This window comes from Salminus brasiliensis, chromosome 8 (genome assembly GCF_030463535.1).
Source record: "Salminus brasiliensis chromosome 8, fSalBra1.hap2, whole genome shotgun sequence".
Taxonomy (NCBI): domain Eukaryota; kingdom Metazoa; phylum Chordata; class Actinopteri; order Characiformes; family Bryconidae; genus Salminus; species Salminus brasiliensis.
Window position 1 is genome coordinate 20906282 of NC_132885.1, and position 18303 is coordinate 20924584.

At 37.5% G+C, this 18303-nt stretch overlaps 1 protein-coding gene across 1 annotated transcript in view; it reads right to left on the reverse strand.

Moving 5' to 3' along the window:
- Positions 1–18303, reverse strand: part of uxs1 (UDP-glucuronate decarboxylase 1) — a 46943-nt gene that overhangs the window by 4290 nt on the left and 24350 nt on the right. The window contains exons 8-11 of the mRNA XM_072686085.1: positions 17574–17633; positions 15470–15591; positions 5827–5946; positions 5083–5126 (exon numbers count right to left, since the gene is read on the reverse strand). Coding sequence (XP_072542186.1) covers positions 5083–5126; positions 5827–5946; positions 15470–15591; positions 17574–17633 — 346 coding nt within the window. The remainder of the gene's footprint in view (positions 1–5082; positions 5127–5826; positions 5947–15469; positions 15592–17573; positions 17634–18303) is intronic.

Below are 18303 nucleotides of genomic sequence, written 5' to 3' on the forward strand. Positions count from 1 at the left end.
AGTGAAGGACTCCAATTCAAAGGTTTTCAGACAAATTTCTAATCACTACAAACCATGCACTTTTTGTTCTTGCTCTTCCTAAGAAAAGGCAAAGAATGTATTCAAGCACAATTTCATGAATTTGTTTTCCAGTTTGTGGGCAACGTTTCCATAAAATTCTTAGGAGCTTCACCAGTGACCACACTTGATTGGTGTTCCCTGGCTCTTCTCATGTCACTGTTTGTTTAATCACTGACTCTAAGCCAGAACTGCTGTCTCCCAAGACAAGTCTCTTAATTCTGAATGAGCTCCAAAGGCACTTGCCCAGGTGTTGGGTCTTAATGCTGGAGACAAATACAGAACAGGACACTCTATGCATTGCCTTCTTACTGCTGCAATGACAGAAATAGCGTACACCTCAGAAGGATATTGATAGTAAGATGCACAGCAGAGCTTGCCCTCCTATTGTTGATAGAGAAATGTGGCAAATACAAAAACAGAGCTTGCAGTCTTCACTTGTGTGGTGAAGCCCTTTTCTACAAAGACGCTCAAATAGTATTGGCACATTTTGGGTAAACAAGGAGACACGGTCATTGGCACAAAGCACCAAAAGCACCTGTAAGTACTAGCGCACCCTTGTGGAGAATGTTCAGCCTGCTAAATGTGAGTGAGTTACTGACTGCATCCAGTACAAATATCAGCACACAAATTACATTTAACATTTACATCAGCGACTTACAAAAGTGCTTTGCTATTTACCCAAGAAAAACCTCAGCTAGTTTGAATAGACAATAATTCAAAGATACCTCGAAGTTTAGACATTACTAAACACACGTCAGAAGGAGACCACTCTGCTATTCGTCCAAGTATTCTCGGAAGAGGTACGTATTCAGTCTGCGTTTGAAGACAGTGAGCGACTCGGCCGTTCGGACACTCAGGGGAAGCTCGTTCCACCACTTTGGTGCCAGGACGGGAAAAAGCCTGGACGCCTGTCTTCCGTGGATTTTGAGGGATGGTGGGTCGAGCCGAGCCGTACTTGAAGCTGGAAGGGCTCTTGGTGCGGATCGGCTTTTGACCATTGCCCAGTATGGAGGGGTTGGTCCATTCTTGGCTTTGTAGGCCAGCATCAGGGTTTTGAATCTGATGTGGGCAGCAGCTACAGGAAGCCAGTGAAGAGAACGCAGCAGTGGAGTGACATGGCTGAACTTAAAAACGCTGAAGACGACCTGTGCCGCTGCATTCCTGATTTATTGAAATTATCAATAAATCAATACACAAATAGTTTTCAATCAAATACCAGGAGACCATTTAGTGTTTTTGTATTGCGTTAGTTTGCTAACTTATAGCTAGCATGTTAGCTTGGAACAAATTAAGACACTCAATACATGCTCAAATAAATTAAAACCAGGAACATTACATTCATATTCATTTAAGGCTCATTTTCAGCCACTCCTTATTAAGTAAAAAGGAACATGTCTAAAAATTCTAAAAGTAATAAAGTAAACTGCAATATTTTTTTCCACATACTGCAGTTTACAAATTGTGTGTGTATGTATATAATATAATACTATTATATATATATATATAATACATACAAATATATATAATAGTATATATAATACTATTATAATAATAGAATTGCAGCACCATTATCACAATGTTGTATAAAGAGACTTCTGTCGGATATGAAACAATTTTATTTATTTTAAGTAATTAAAAAAAAAAAAAAAAAAAAAAAAAAAAATATATATATATATATATATATATATATATATATATATATATATATATATATATATATATATATATATATATATACACACATTTCATACATTTTTGTTTCTGTTTTTTGCAGTGGCTGTGTTGACTTTTCACTTTAAGAAGCAACCAAACATCACTTGGCCAGGGGTGTACAAATTACTTTATACAACTGTACACACAGAAAGCTACATAAAATGGTCTGCTGTCAACATGCATTATGGTACTAAATAATAAAGTACTGAGGGCAGTTTGGTAACTTATGCAACATGTCTTTGAACAAACAGTATCCTGAGCGAGTCCTATGGGTGAGTATTAACATGTGTGTAAAGGCAATGCATTCTTGATAATACAGTAGAGGTGGGAGAAGTCCATCTGCTCAATCTACACATGCGGTGTGCTACCTTGCAGAGCATTAGGTAAGAATACACATATATACACATATTTGCAACTGGCTTATGACCCACGTGGGAGTGTATGTATGAATGAATGTATGAATTTGGTTGAGCTTTTTTTGTGCACCAGCATTGGATATTGACTTTTCTTGATTTAATTGCATCCCCAGAGAATTCAACCTGAGAAAAGCATAGCAGACACAGACATGAGAGGGAGGGTGGGGATGTCATCATGCAAGCTAGATTCTAGTTTTCAGACTCTGCAGAAGTATCCAGGAGCCATAGGTGCTCAAGATCCTGTCATAGGTTAACTGGTTGTACTTTCTTGGACCACTATTAATAGGTACTGACCAATGCAAGCAGCTTAGATCTTATGCTTGCCCATTTTCCCTGCTTTTAACACATCACCTTCAAGAACTGACTGTTCACTCGCTGCCCAATACATCCCCCACCCCCTTCACAGATGCTACCGTAGATGAAGATATCAATGTTTTTCCACTTCACCTGTCAGTGGTGTTAATGATATGGCTGACTGGTGTAATCTCCTGGTGCCCAGATGTTCAATTCCACCAATCAGATTAAGTTCAGAGGAAAAGCAGTCTTAACAGATTTTATTTTATTTTTTTACATATGAATGCAACGTAGAAAACTTGAGTTCCAGTCAAGAACTTGACTTGATCAGCAAGGTGTTGCATTCTTCTCAGTGGCATCTCAGAGGAAGATGATGTAGTCAAGGTCATTGCTGCTCTCTCTTTATGCAACTCTAATTAAGTAAACCCTGCAACTCCAGGTGCAAATGTTTGCTTTGCTGAGATAGTGAGGCTTCAAACAGCCTGTGATGGCTCTGATCTCTCACCACCAATGAGCAGTTCAGGTTTGCTGGGGAAATGCACTGCACATCTCGGCGGGTAAAAGCTGCTTGATTAAATTATACTCAAATCAGCATCCACACACACCGCTTTCACTCTACATTTCTTTGAAGACTCTCTCCACATACCTAGATTTAGTCAGATGATGAGCATGTCTGCATGTGGGGGTGGGACAGTGTTGAATAAGAAAAAGTCATTTAGAGTCCAGTGATTTTGTAACAGTACAGAAATTTGGTAAAATTAAATCCACATGGTAAAGCTTACATGATATGCTTTTTCCTACTCCTTGTCCCAACAGCCGACAGCTTTAGCTTACATATGAACTTGAGCTCACAGATCATGGGGGGGGAAACGACACCCTTACAACAAAGTAAGGCATTATCAGTCTATATGCAAATGCACAGCATTTACAAAACAGCAGTTCTGCTTTTGAAATGTCTTCAGTGTACCTGAAAGGATTCCCTGAAATCTCACTGCAGGTGTATAAAGACTGTGTCCTGATATATTCCTCAGCACAATACATCAGCAGTGGTCCACTGCAGTCCATTTCCATGGCTTTGTCAGGAAAATAAACTGACCCCTAAATTCCGAACTTACGTATTAGCGGGACACACACCTGAGCAGAACACACTGTTTTTATTAATAGATGGACCTTTCAACTTTGCTTTGCATCCGAAACACTTAGCAGATAGCACACCGAATCACTGTAGCAATCAGCTGGGTACTTATTTACTGAAAGTACAATGACACCGCTGCATTGAAAAAATAGATAGAATAAGAAGCTAGAAATAGACCAGAAGAACAAGAACAGATGGATCTGCTTCTGAACACAACGGATAGGCTTTAGAGGAATTGTACACAAAAAAAACAAGCATTTATGTAAGACCTGCGGCCTAGCATCCTGTTCCAACAGATTTTTCAAAGCACAGAATCCTAATTCGAGCACCAACAATGAGTCAGTTTCCGTCATGTGAAAACGAACATCTGGCCAGTAGCTCCTTTTTGTGTTGTTTACCTCATTGGCAAATAGTATATACATAAGACTTATAGTAAATAGGTTTACTAGGCAACAATGAACCGAATGAACTGAAAGGTAAGCCATGAACCACAGTTTGTCCTGTTTGAAAAAAACTCAAAAGATGTGCTAGTAACTGACGTTATCCACAACTTGTAGTGAGATAAAACTGCCCATATTGCTGCAGTGTAGAAATATAAGTGGGCAAAGAGTGAAGTATTTATGCTGTAGTTCATTTAACTGCTTTTTGCATGGTTGCTAGCTTACACATAGCAGTAGCAGTTTCTTTAAAGAAGAGAGAAGGAGCAATACTTTGCATGTCAGATTAAATCTTAAACTTAAATTTCAAACCTAAAATAGTTTCTACATTTCTACATTAGCAATCCAAACAACAAAAGAGATCAGTTCAGAATATACTGTATACCACAGGACACAAGTCATGGACAAGTCATTTGTACTGCCACAGTTTAAAAGTAACTGCAGTAGTCAAGTGAATGTCGACTGTATATAAATCAATGTCCTATTGTGATGATGTTACTGTTGTGATAATTGTGGACCTTCAACATCTATAGATAAATTGCATTTGATTTTACTTACCTAAATATAACCTCAAGGGTGGCTGTATAATCAAATATTGGATCAGAATTGCCTTGAATTGGACTGGGGGAAACTGAATTAGTAGGACTTCCCTACTATTTTTACATAATAACCTGAAGGACTAATGAGCTAATTAAGATTTCTCACATTTACAAATTCACACATTCTATGTGTGCAATTCATATTGCTCTTGATATTTCCTACTTTAATTTTATCAGTGAATTTATTGATAATGATTTAATAATATATGTGCACTTCGACCTGATGTGAATCTGATTGTACACCAAACATGAAACTAATCAATAACAAAAGTGCCAGTGAGATTTTCTTATGTTCTTTATCTAATAATCAGATTTTACCAGAAGCACTATAGGCACTGTAATGAACAATGGCCAGTATGTCGGCGCATGTCAAGCCTCACTGAATGTATTTTTGATGAATGATCAGCCTGAAGTGTGGCCAGGCTTACCTGACATACTGAAACGCTCGTGTTTGAGATCCCGATCCATAAACCTGGAGAAAAGTGGAAAAAGCAATATACATTAAAATGACACAGAAAAGCACTCAGATTCTACTTATGCATTCTGCCAACTGCCTGTAGGATTCCTCTGGGGAAAAAAAGACGGCAAAGGGGTTTGTATACATAGCGTGTCTTGATAAACTGATATTGTTTAGTTCTGTTGTTTTAATTGAACCATTCAAACATTTAAAGTTGAACTAGAGCAGCTGCCTGTGCACTGTACACTGCTCTGAATCTTGAATCTTAATATATGTTATATACAAGACAGAAAAAACCCACATCTGTAAAAAACATAATTTAGTGAATTATGTAATACACTGCATTGGGAGCAATTTGTAATTTAGCCTGTAACAGCTTTTAAACAGTTCACAAGTTCCATTAATGGCTCTCCTGATAAAACATTTGAGTTATTTCCAGCTGCTGCATGGCCATGAATTTGTTTATGTCTGGGGTACATCGAGTCTAAAGTATCATTTACAGGCCAAACACATCCCTAGTGCGGAAAATACCAGTAACATCAGTAAGTTAACACTGAAACCTGCAGAATACACAAGTTGAATAAAAGGAGGCGCTGGAACCTCTAAGTGTATATATGATGCATATGAATTATATGATATTCTGTCACTGGCCAAAAATATTGACACTGTTGTAGTGTGTGTGTTGGTGAAAAGTGGAACAGTATGTTGGCCTCACCGTCAGTGGCTCTCCCTGTAGAGCTTGTAGGATGAAGTTACTGACCACTCGACCATCGTTCATATGCATTCGAGAACCAAACGTATTGAAGATTCTAGCCACTCTTACTTCCACGCCTTCCTGAAGAACAGGAATAAGCTAAATTACACATCCATGCTTTAGGCACACTGTACCAGCAGGAAAAATTCTGCATCATCAGCTGGTATTTTGGAATATCAGGATTTTTCCATTTCAGATTTAGATTAACCACAAATAAGAGGCTACTGCAAGACATTCAGCGAAGTCTATTGTCATTTCAAGCAACAGTTTTGATGTGACTAGGTGCAGCTTTGTTGTGGAAACGCAAGAACAAATAATTTCAAATGGATTTATCTTTAATTAATTAAGTATAATTGAATTAAAATATCCAAACAGTCAACAATTAAAAAATCTGTATCATTTTTTATTTTCGAAAAAAAAAAACAACAGTAAATTAACCACATGAATACGAGTATTTAGGATTAATATGAAAAACCTTTACACTATGGCACTTTTATTTATTTATTGATGGATGAAAGTTTTGTGCCAATTAATAAAGTATATATTATAAATAAAATTAATATAAAAATATACCACCTCCCCTGACAAAAGAAAATAAAACCTTATTGCTACATTAAGTGGCAGCTTCAAAAACATTTGACATTAATTGAATTTATTTGACTGACTTAATCTGCCTGCAAGTGCACTCCGTATGACTGTATTGTGATGGAATCTGATTTTATTTAACCACAAAACTAGCATGTTTCAAGCTATGAATTTGAGTGCTTTGAAATAAAACACTAAACCAGCTGTATGTGAGTAAGCTGCTTGCAATGGCTTCATTTGTATTTAACTTTATTGCACACTTTTTATTTTTATTGTTACACAAAGCGGTGAATGTTTAATAATACTATTCCAAAACTGGTCAGACAAATCAGAACTAAATATGAGGACTAAATTCAGAGCTTAAAAAAAAGAAAAAGAAAAAAGTGACATGACAGACAGCAACATATGCACTTGCCCAAAACAGGGTCCACATCAAAGTCTGTCCTTGGAACAATACAACAAGCTGACAAGAAGTATGGTCCACTTAGTAGGTCAACATCTTAAAATTATTATTATTATTGTTGTTATTATTAATAATAATAATAATGATAATAAACACTTATGCACTCACTCTCGCAATCAACCACAGAACAACATAAAACGGAAAGGCAAAAGTACTTCAATCAATACTAAACAATCAATATTAACAAAGTAGTTCAATCAATATAAGCACAGGCTATGTGTACCTTCTATCTGAGAAACAGGGATAAAACTAACCATTTTCTATCAAATTAAGATGATTGAAAAGAAGCACTTTAATTATTTATGGTGCAGGCTTATATTGTTTCAATCCATTTGATTGACCTTATTGTATTTACACTGTAGAAAAACATGCCAAAGTGCATGCGTTCTAAAATTCTTTCATTTACAACAAGAGTCTACAAGCAATGCCATCAGTCAGATATTGTTGTTGATTCCATGTTGCAAGAAAAACAAATCTACTCAAGAAAATATACTGGAAGGCATGAAATTGTTTGCTATTCATTAGCATAGTTTAAAAACACACCTCGCAGTTCCATGTAATTGCAGGAGTCAGCAGGATGTGTCTGTGTTGTGTGTGGCCATTAAGCCATGCACTGTTTGATGCCAACTGCAAGCAATATTTTTTATGGTAAAAACCCACATAAATCAAATTCACAAGGTGGCATCTTAATGAGGATTTGAGCCATCAGGTCGAAGGCATCCACAGGTTTAGAAATATAGGGTTTTGTTTTAACAAACAGTTTCTAAATTTTACTACCACTGTGATTAATAAGCTGATCCAGTCCAACAATCAACAAGTCTGTAACTGGCGTCTGCTGGGTGAACAAATTTGGAACAACCAGTTTCACAGAGGCCACTGAATCACGGAGATAAACAGCAATGTCCTTCTGGCAGTGGACTTTGGCAGCAGAATCATAAAATCTCTACAGTAAGCCCTCACCCAGTTCATATGACAGCATTTATTGGAAGACAATGACTCAATACACACTGTCAAAATGGCCAAGGAATAAATGGGGAATCAATTACTTGAAAAAAAAAAAAAACAAACAAAAAAAACACGACAAGACTAGATGGCAAGCATTTTTGGGTTGCACCATAAATGCTTGCCATCTAGTCTTGTCGTGTTTTTTTTGTTTGTTTGTTTTTTTTTTCAAGTAATTGATTCCCCATTTATTATGTGATATGTAAAATGTAAAATGACGCAATGACAATGAATGCAGTGTTCATGACTGAGAATATCTGTTTGGAGAAAAAAAACCTCTTTGTCTTAGACGCTTTGCTTTACTATGGGCAGAACAATAGTGTTTACCAGCTAGCATCTACTACTAATACTAATTCTTGCTGCAGGTAAAAAGCCACCTAGTTGTAAAGAATTTAATGCCATACGTTTTGACAACCCATCTTCAGATTGGAGACTTCTAACTGAAGACTTCAACATTATACAACGATACATGCAAGCTAACAGTTACCCAGTCTGGCTAATTTCAGTAGATATGGCTGGCTGAAATAAACTTTAAGACAAAATGTAAATATAATCCCGTTCAACAACCCTGTATATAGTTTTATACCTAATCTAAACAGATAATGCCACTTTTTGGCACAGATCACCCTCACAGAGTACAAGTATTGTCAGGAAACGGCAGTTAATAATGCTTGCAGGTCAAATGGCTAAATCCAGTTGGCTAAAGTAAGGTGTAACTTACTTTAATGTGCAAGTCTAAAAGCCAGATGATCATTTCCACAAACACAGTTTGAAAAATGGTAAAGCCCAATGATTCAACTTTTCAAAAGCTCTTGGACCAGGTTTTGCCTGGCTTGAACACCTTTGCAACTATCAATCCAGTGACTTTCATCAGTAGTAAGCCTTTTTTTTTTTTAACAAGAGGACTGCAGCTCTCTACATTAAAAAAATCACTTTCTGTGAAACAGGCTTTGGATACCTTTAGGTACTTTAGGTATTACCTTTCAGGTCACAAAGTTCTCCTTGACTGACCAAGCCCAGTGAATAAGCGAGCAAGCAAAACATTCAGTATTCAGCTTTGTAAAATAAACAAATAAAAACTGTGTGCTGAACTTTCCATACTCTTTAGTAAAGTTTAACTTTAGCATTATCATTCTAATAAATGTGCATAGTGTGTTCAGAGAGTTGTCAGGACAAGGAAAACGACAGCCTTGGCCTGCTCACACAAGCATACAGCATTCTCATTAGCCACATGTAATGTATGTACGGATAGTCTGTTCAAGATTAGACCTTGTGTATGTCTCCTGAGTGATGGGGCAAGAGGCACCAGACTGAATTGTAAGTGTGGCACTGACCCTGTGGATGGATTTGTATGTTAATGTTGTAGTGTTTGTATCGGATTCATCATACTGGCTGAATACATGTATGAGATAAGAGAAATACTGACGGATATGAATGTACAAAAGAGCATTAATAAACCACAAAAAAGTCAAGTGTTTCAGAGAGACAGTATATCAAGTGTCCAACACATGTTAAATCTTTGTCCAAAAATATTAAAGACTGGTTATGACCAGTCTGACCTGAAATTATGCCTTTCAATTTTCTCATGAGCAAGGTTTTGGATGAGCGTCTAAATAAAGACAGCCTTTAAGAATCAAATTCACAATATGTTTAGCTGAAAAATTGACCTACTGATGGTCTTAAAATAACCGTTGAACATTTTCTAGTTATCAAATCGAACGATTAAATATTTTGAAAAAAACTGTTAAAAACATAAGACATATTCTGGCTATAAAACGGTCTGTTGCAGCACCATTTGTTAGCATATCAAACTAGTTGTGCGCTAGCTTCAAACTGTGACTCAAGAGGAGAGAGTCTCTGGTCTTGACTAGAGACTCTCTCCTCTACAGCTGTGGAGTGTATGACATGTTTGTTTCTGTGTGTGGGTGATGGTTCACACTTGCTTGGGCTGAGAGAACTGAAGTGACATGAGGTGCTAATGTAAGGGGACAAGGGGATGGCAAAAGAGCTTGAAGTATGTGACCACATTTTGCTAATTAGTGGCTAAGGAACCTGGGGGATTAAAAGGGTGACAGATCTGCACTTTTATTGGCCTATTGCTCTAACACATTTAGCCATTCGTTGGACACAGATAGGGTGTGAGAAAGAGAGCGGAAGATTGGGGAGGAGGGGGGTAGACTAGGACAAAATGTGGAGAAAATTCCACATACAGTTAGTTCAGAAATATTGGACATCAACAAATGTATTGTTATATAAGTGGTCAACCACAGCTTAAAATAAACAATGAAAATAGGCTCAAACTTTCAACTTCAATACAAAAGATATCTACATCCAGATCCAGAAGGGTTTAGAAACCACAATCAATCATTTGTACATACAGTTGCCCCATTTTAGATGCGTGGAAATAAGCTATTCCAGTTTTGTGTAATCCTTAATTTCACCTAGAAGTAAGCAGATGAAATATCTAGAGTTAATTTCTGAGGTTTCATGTGCAGTTCTACTATAATCTACTGCTGTTCACTCTTAACAGGAAGTCCAAGGAGCTGTCACTGCCAATGAAGCAAGCATTAAAAACAGATCAATCGGAGAAACCGTGAACACAAGACAAGTAAGAAAAATGGACTGCTAATGATCCAAAGAGCACCACCTCATTTGTCAAGCATGGTGGAGGTAGTGTTGAGGTGTGGGCATGAATGGCTGCCAATGGAACTAGTTCCATTGTGTCACTGAGAAGGTAAGGCTTTATTATTTAGATAGTTCTTGATGAGAGTTATCAGAGTAATATGCATCACCAATGCTCTGCTAAGGCGGAGACTCTGAACGTGTAATATCAGCATTCCCTTAACAGTTTTTCTTTTAAAAGCATTTTACTAGTTGTTAGGGAGATGTGCATGTGGGTCTAAGCAGTATAAGTGTCTTTAGCAATTGGATGATCATGTGAAAGGTTAAATGGTTCACTCTCCACAGGCTGGAGCTGGAAAGCACTTGCTTGGGCATCTCACACTACATGTCTGTGCAATGTGTTCATCGAAGAAACACAGAATTAGAGCTGGGCGATATGGAAAAAATCTAATATGATATTTAAAAGACATGTTTTACAATATATGATATTTATCACAATATTTCGTGACCGACAAAATGCACAATGTCTATCCAATACCCATGGTGAGTACTGAGAGTTTTACTCAAAATATGCTTTACTCCATTCAATTAAATAGGACTGATTACACTTTGTAATGAAACGTGCAGATAAATCAGTGCTCTTTAAGCACTGACAATATCCACAATACACTCATAAAAGCATATTGTTAACCAAGATAACATTTATCACGATAACGATAAAATAGTCATATTGCCCAGCTCTACATGGAATACACCAACTACTACAAATAAATATCGTCAAACTGTAGTTTAGGCAGGACACAAAATTATAAAAAAAATCAAGTATCTTCAGACAGAGATTGGATATTAGTAGAGACCTAACAGGAGTGGTGGACATACAACGAATAACTGGCTGTGTGGAAGGCAGATATGATAAAGCAGAGAAAAGCTAAACAGACAGAGTCCAAAAGCAAACAGGTAAGCGAGAAAGACTGAGGAAAGATCTGCTGGTTTGCTAGTGAGATGAGACAGGGTGGAACACAGAGTTACTGGTAAACAGTCTTACTCGTAAACAGATGCACATCTTTAGATAAATAACTGAGAAATAGTTCCCAGTTACATTTTTGGGGATAAGATAATCCTTTATTAGCCCCACAGTGGGGAAATTCTCAATTGGATGGAGGTCATACGAGCACAGCATTAGCTAAGAAAAAAAATCTAGGATATTTCAAATACATTTTCATGGAAATACTGCAGGAACTGGCAGATAAAGGAACAGACAATGGAACCCAAATATATAACACTATAATGGAGACAACACTACTGGTCTCATTCACACCATATCACCATGTTGCATTATTTTACAAAAAGGGCCATCAAGCAACTATCAATTTTAAACCTGTCGGACTCCAATCAGACTTCACTCATTCAGGAAGGAATATTTTTCCATGCTTTGAAGACTCTAATTTTGGCGAATGAAGCTCCACTAAGCACAAATTAATGAAATAAGTTAACATGTGTGTAGTTAGATAAGCCTTCGCCACGTACAGGGGTTTTAGCCACATGCAAATGTGCGCCTCTTCAGCTAACAGGTTAGTTTGAATCTACTCATATAATCAGTATAAAGACATTAAATACTGGGCCAATTTCAGGTAGCCAGTGGACACTAAGCAACTCAGTGGATTAAGAACTTGCCCTCTAGTACTGTGCTTGCCATTGTGTTCAGTTAATTGGTCTAGATGCATAGACAAAGAGACAGCAAAATAATCTTCTCCACTTTAATCTGATTTGACAAGCTGTCCAATTACGATGTTTGACTAATTAAATAACACGTCTTCACACAGACTTCAAATATCCATTCTTCAGCATTTATATTCCGTTAAATCTCCTTAACAATCACCCTTGGACTAGTTACATAGTGCTGCTCAGTATGTAAATAAGGTCCTCTGCCATTCTGAAGAACATCAGTGTTGATTAACTGTCAGCAGGGGAAAAACAGGTGATGTCTTCTATGTTTTGACAGGAGGATGTTAACTCTGTCCTGGCAATGTTATAAAACATGCCAGACAGAGAAAGCAGAGAGAGAAAAAGCGAGAGAAATTCTGTATATTGATTTCTGACGCCTCTTTATTGGCACACAGATGTCTGCCTGGGAAAGCAATTCTCCCCTTAGCTAAAGCTCTGCTCCTCGCAGACTAATGGAAGTCTGGCTCCTCTCTGTTACCGGTGGCCAGCCAAAATAAAGTTTCCACAAAAGCAAGTCCAAGTTTCATCAAAGGTCATCAAACAGTCTCTAATTTTATTTCCAGCGATGTAATAAACACATTCTGGTTTAACCTTTAAACCAGTTGTCAGTATAGTTTATATTTGTAATCCAGCAACCTACCAATCATGATGACAGTTAACTGAGCATGTTCAAACTGATGCATCTAAAAGACAGTAAAACCCACAACTCTGCAAACACTACAAAACGTTGTATGGTAGGACTGCAACAACTAATTGTCTTTGTCGAGAACATCAACAACAGGATTTGCTGTCTGCAATTTCTGTTATCAGTAAGTTTGCTTGATTATATTTGCACATCTTATATTTGCACAAAATGTCAGAAAGCTTCAGGAAGGCACGAAGGAAACAATACACACAGCATCTATGGTAGAAGCTCAGCGTGGTCTAAGCTTTGTTTTTCCTTCACCGTTTCTACACAAATAAGGTTTTTGAGGGAAATGTAGAACTATGATCTGTGAAAATGAGTAATTTTTGTCTTTTGGAAATATGTATAAAAGTATAAGAAGATTTTTGATATTTGTTGATTAATTCACATAGCAAAATATATTTCATAAATATGTTTGTTGCTCTACTTTATGGAAATAAAAACCTACCACACATTCAAAAATAGTCTAATCAAACTATAAAACCACAAATGGCAAAATAACTTATTTTATACTATTTAAATAATAATAATAATAATCATAATAATAATTATTATTATACTTTTAATAACTATATTTATACACTTTTTAGTAAGACAGAACCAGTAAGACCATTTAAAATAGAGAATATAAAATGTTCAAACTCATAAACATCAAATAATAGTTTCAGATTCATTGAGAAGATAAAGTTTAAAAAAATTCTAATTACTTAAATTTGACATTTGACATTACACTAACGCACAGCAATCTATGAATCCTATATCATGCAAGCTCATTCCTATGTCGGGAATTACTATATCCAGGACTTACAATGCTCACTTATTATACTAAAAACTAACAGCCTTTAAAAAGTAGACGTAAAACCCCAGACAATAAAAAACAAATACAAAAAACACAACAGTAATCATCAATAGGAAGTCAACAGTAATTACTCCTCTGTTCTGAAAAGGACAGACAGAGAACAGACAGACCTAATATCATCTCCTATCTGTCTTTGGACCCCTGCTGATCTTTCTGAAAATGTCATTACATTGCAAGTTAAAAGGAAAAAGGCAGATGCATTGGATTACAGTCAAAACCAAACTGTCTCAGTGATAGACATTTGGCACAATGCCATGTAAATATGAAAGCACAGGAAGAAGAATATGCTCATGATGACATTACACAGTGAAAGTATGGCTTGGGTTTTAGTGAAGGAGATAAAGAGATGAAATCGGAGAGACTTATCGTGGGATGACGAACACAGATTTAATCAGATTCACCAAAGGCTGCTGCCAATCACTTAGGCTGGGAATTCAAGAAAGACTTTATGTTAGATAAAGACTGGAAATTAACTCGCCAGCTGACCGACTAAATCTATATATAAACTTTAAACTCACACCATCCACATTATTAGGTAAACCAACTCATTAATGCACTCATCTAATCAGCCAATTTGGCAGATCAACCATCAGAATGGAGAAGTAATGTGATCGTAATGATTTTAAGAGTGTCATGATTGATTGCACCAGACTGGCAGGTTTATGTACTTCTACAGCTGTTGATATTTTGGGTTTTCATGTACAGCAGTCTATAGAGTTTACTCAGAATGGTGTAATTAATGAAAAACTGGGAGCAACAGTTCTGTGAATGCAAATGCCAGGCTGGCTGGTTTGATCTGACAAAGGCTGCAGTAACTTAGATTACTACTCTGTACAATTGTGATGTGCAGAAAAGCATCTCAAAATGCACAACATGTCAAACTTTAAGACAGATGAGCTACAACAGCAGAAGACCACTTTTATCAGTCAAGAAAGCTGCGACTGTAGAGGGCATAGACTCATCAAAACAGGGCCGTAAAAATACCAAAATCAGCCATATTGGTGAGTATGGGTGCTCTCGGTTTATCCATCTTCTAATGGTCACACCTAGTAGGGTAATGCACCCTGCCACAAAGCAAAAGTCATCTCAAAGTGGTTTCATGAACAGGACAACAAGTTCAGTGTTTTCCAGTGGCTTTCCCAGTCACTGGGACACATTTGGGAAGTGGCAGAACAGGATATTTGGAAGCATCTGCAGGAATGCCAGGACAAACTTACAAGAGCATTGATCAGAACCTCAAAGGAAATGCTTACAATATCTTGTGGAATCCATGAATAACACGAATAACAGCCGTTTTGAAAGTGTGTGTGTGGGGGGGGGGTACTACCCTGTGTTCCCAATAAAGTATATTTGGTTTTTATGTAACTCTTATGTACAGACAAGAGAAATGGAGACTTGTTTCTTTGCCATACTTCATTTGTTGGCTGGATTTTTTGCTCAAATAGAATGATAAAGAATGGCTACTGAAGCTTGATAATCTATTTTTATTTTGCTTCATTAATTATATAGAAAACCTGACCTTGTAGGAAGAAAGCCTACACGATTACTTAATCTCCAGTCCAATTATGTTACCCTAGAGCTCTTCACTGCATGTACTGGTACAATAAATCACCGCATCAGACCGTCGAGGTGCAAATTAGTTACATCGTACTTTCAGACTTACTTGCTTCATGTAGGCGTAACACATGGTCTCCGCAACACGCTTCCCTTCATCGTAGCAAGCTCTAGGTCCAATCGGGTTCACGTGGCCCCAGTAGTCTTCATTCTGAGGATGCACCTCGGGGTCTGGATGCATAGAGAAAAACACAGAAAATAACCATCTTAACGCTAATCTGACTTGACAAGCTGCCCAATTATGTCGTTCTACTAACACATGCGCCCACATTTGACAACACCATGCACATACATGAGTCCACATGTAAATGTGGTACACGAACCCTACTTGCGGAAATCTCACTTTAACACATCCTGCTGAGTCTTCACAGCAGGACAATGCACTGCAACCTTGACCCAGCAAGACAGTGAGAAAAGTCTGAGGTAGTGGAACAGAAACAGCGTGTGTAATATAAGAGTGCATGCGTGTGCACACATCTCATTAGGAGGCGTCAAACAGAGTAGTGAAAGATTGTCCAAGAGAGATGGACATTAAACCTGTCTCCCAGGCCCGGGGGTCTTGCAACACTTGTCTTTTTGCTTTAAATCAAAGCCTCATGCAACAGGCTGCTGAACCTCAAAGATGTACGAGAACAACCAGGCACAAAAGGGCTTATTGCTGACACACAACCATCACTTTAGATACACAAACCCTGATATTATCAGATTATAGCAGAATCTCATTTGACATATTAATTTAAATAAGTCTTTAATAATTCTAGGAGGGGATGTTGCATTTATTAGTGCAGCCCATTTATATTGGGCATTCGGCTGAAAATAAGCCTCTACAACGATATTTACCAATATCTTCACAGTGCTGACCAACAACTACATTATTAAAATACCCACACAATTCTTTGGTTGTAGTTATTGCTGCTGAGGTTCTGTAACCAGCTATTGAAAAGTAGGGACAACTACTTTCCTCACACAGGCGAAAGTAGAATTGTCTGTTGAATAACGACTTTTCTTAATAAATACATAAAATTTCTATAAATCACACTGTTGTGCTTTCGTGCATTTCGTTTCCTTCTTTGCATTATCAGCGCTTGGGTTAGTGTTTGCAATGTGAACAAATTCTGGAAATCAGACGGGGGAAAACTGTTTTTCACAGCTCTGTGCAATTTCTCTGGAGACCACTGCTTGGTAACTCAATACAGTGGTCAGACAAAACAAGATAGATTTGTAGTAATTAGGTATGGATAGATTCTTAATAATAAGTCTTAGTTAATTACGTTTGTCCTCCCTGCCATTTGATTTGAGTTCTTCAGGTAGTTCTGAAAGAGCAGTGCTTCATACTTAAATAAAGAATATTATTTCCTTCTGTTAGTCGTAATCAGACAGAAATCTAACAAACCTGTGTTCTATTCTCAAAATCACACCAATCAACAGACAGGTTATAAGGCACTATTTTAGCACTAATAATGTAAACGTCATGCCACTGAATCATCAAATAAATGGAAAAAAATTTAACATATGGTTCTAAAGATCTGCACAAACCACCCTAATACCTGGAGTGTTATACACTACATGTCCAAATGTTTGTGGACATCCCTTCTGAACAATGCATTCAGCTAGTTTACAGTGCACCCACTGCTGGCAATGATGTGCAAATGCACACAAATAAAGCTTGTATAGTCCCTGCAGACAAGTACTCCAGATTGAAAGGGACTCTCTGGAGCAGATAAACATGAACCTATTGCCACCATGACATGGTATAAAGCCACCCAGCATTGAGCTGTGGAGCAGATAACTGTGTTCTCTACAATGACGGTACTCCATCCAGTATTTTCAGGCTGAGTTAGGAATAGGGCTGCACAATTCATTGTTCCTGCACAGTCATCGAATGCGCAACAGTAACATCACAGAATGTGCAATGTCATGTGGCGCAATGGCAGTTTCCGTCCAATATTGTACAAATCTAGTTTGAGCTAGGTGTGAGTTTTGGAGTTAGAGATGAGGTGGAGTGGTGGTCATCAGATGAAATGTTTGTCTGAATTCAGGTTATCAGCATATTGATACAATAATGAGTGTTACTGATTAGAGTACTAGAGATGAGGAAATCTGTCCACCTCATATTTCCCCAACTGATTCTAAGTTTGTGGATATGAACATACCGCCATAAACCTCCGAAGTGGACGCCAGAAGCAGCCGCGCACCCACTCGCTTGGCCAGACCTACAGAGGAAGAGGGACAAAAGAAACATCAGCTCTACATTCACGGCTCAACATTAAACCTGCCTTGATAATCGCTGCCATGGAGGACAAGCGAGACCAAGTTATAGAGGCAGGTCCATAGTCTCAATTTTCATCATTTTTTTTTTCTGTACACCACATCAATGTGTTTGGTATGAAGCACTACGAGGGACTGTAAAAATGGCTGTAATTCATTTATGGTCCATATAATATTTCTGTTAAACCTCTTGAAACAAAGGTCCACATTTGAAAGTAAACTCTTGAAAGTCTACATTTCAAATTCGCTGAAGTAACCTAGAGACAAAAACTGCAAAATATGTCACGGTCCAAAGGTTTATAGAGCTGCCTATAAATGTACAAATGATCAGCAGGCAGAATTAGTAAAGAAGGAGAGGTTAGTAAATAAAAGGTCATGATCAGTCGAGAAGGCACCAGGCTCTTTCGGCAGCTTTCAGGCTTTAATTAAAAAACAAACGCCATCTCTGTTCACTGCCACAGCAGCTCACACTGCAAAACAATAATAAACATGTATGTCAATGTGTTCATCTACCTTCAAAAACCAGAAACATGAATACAAACACAGCTTTGAAAAAGGTTACACAGAGTTTCTATGGCAATATTTAGAATATAGTGCTAAACAGCACTTAAGAAA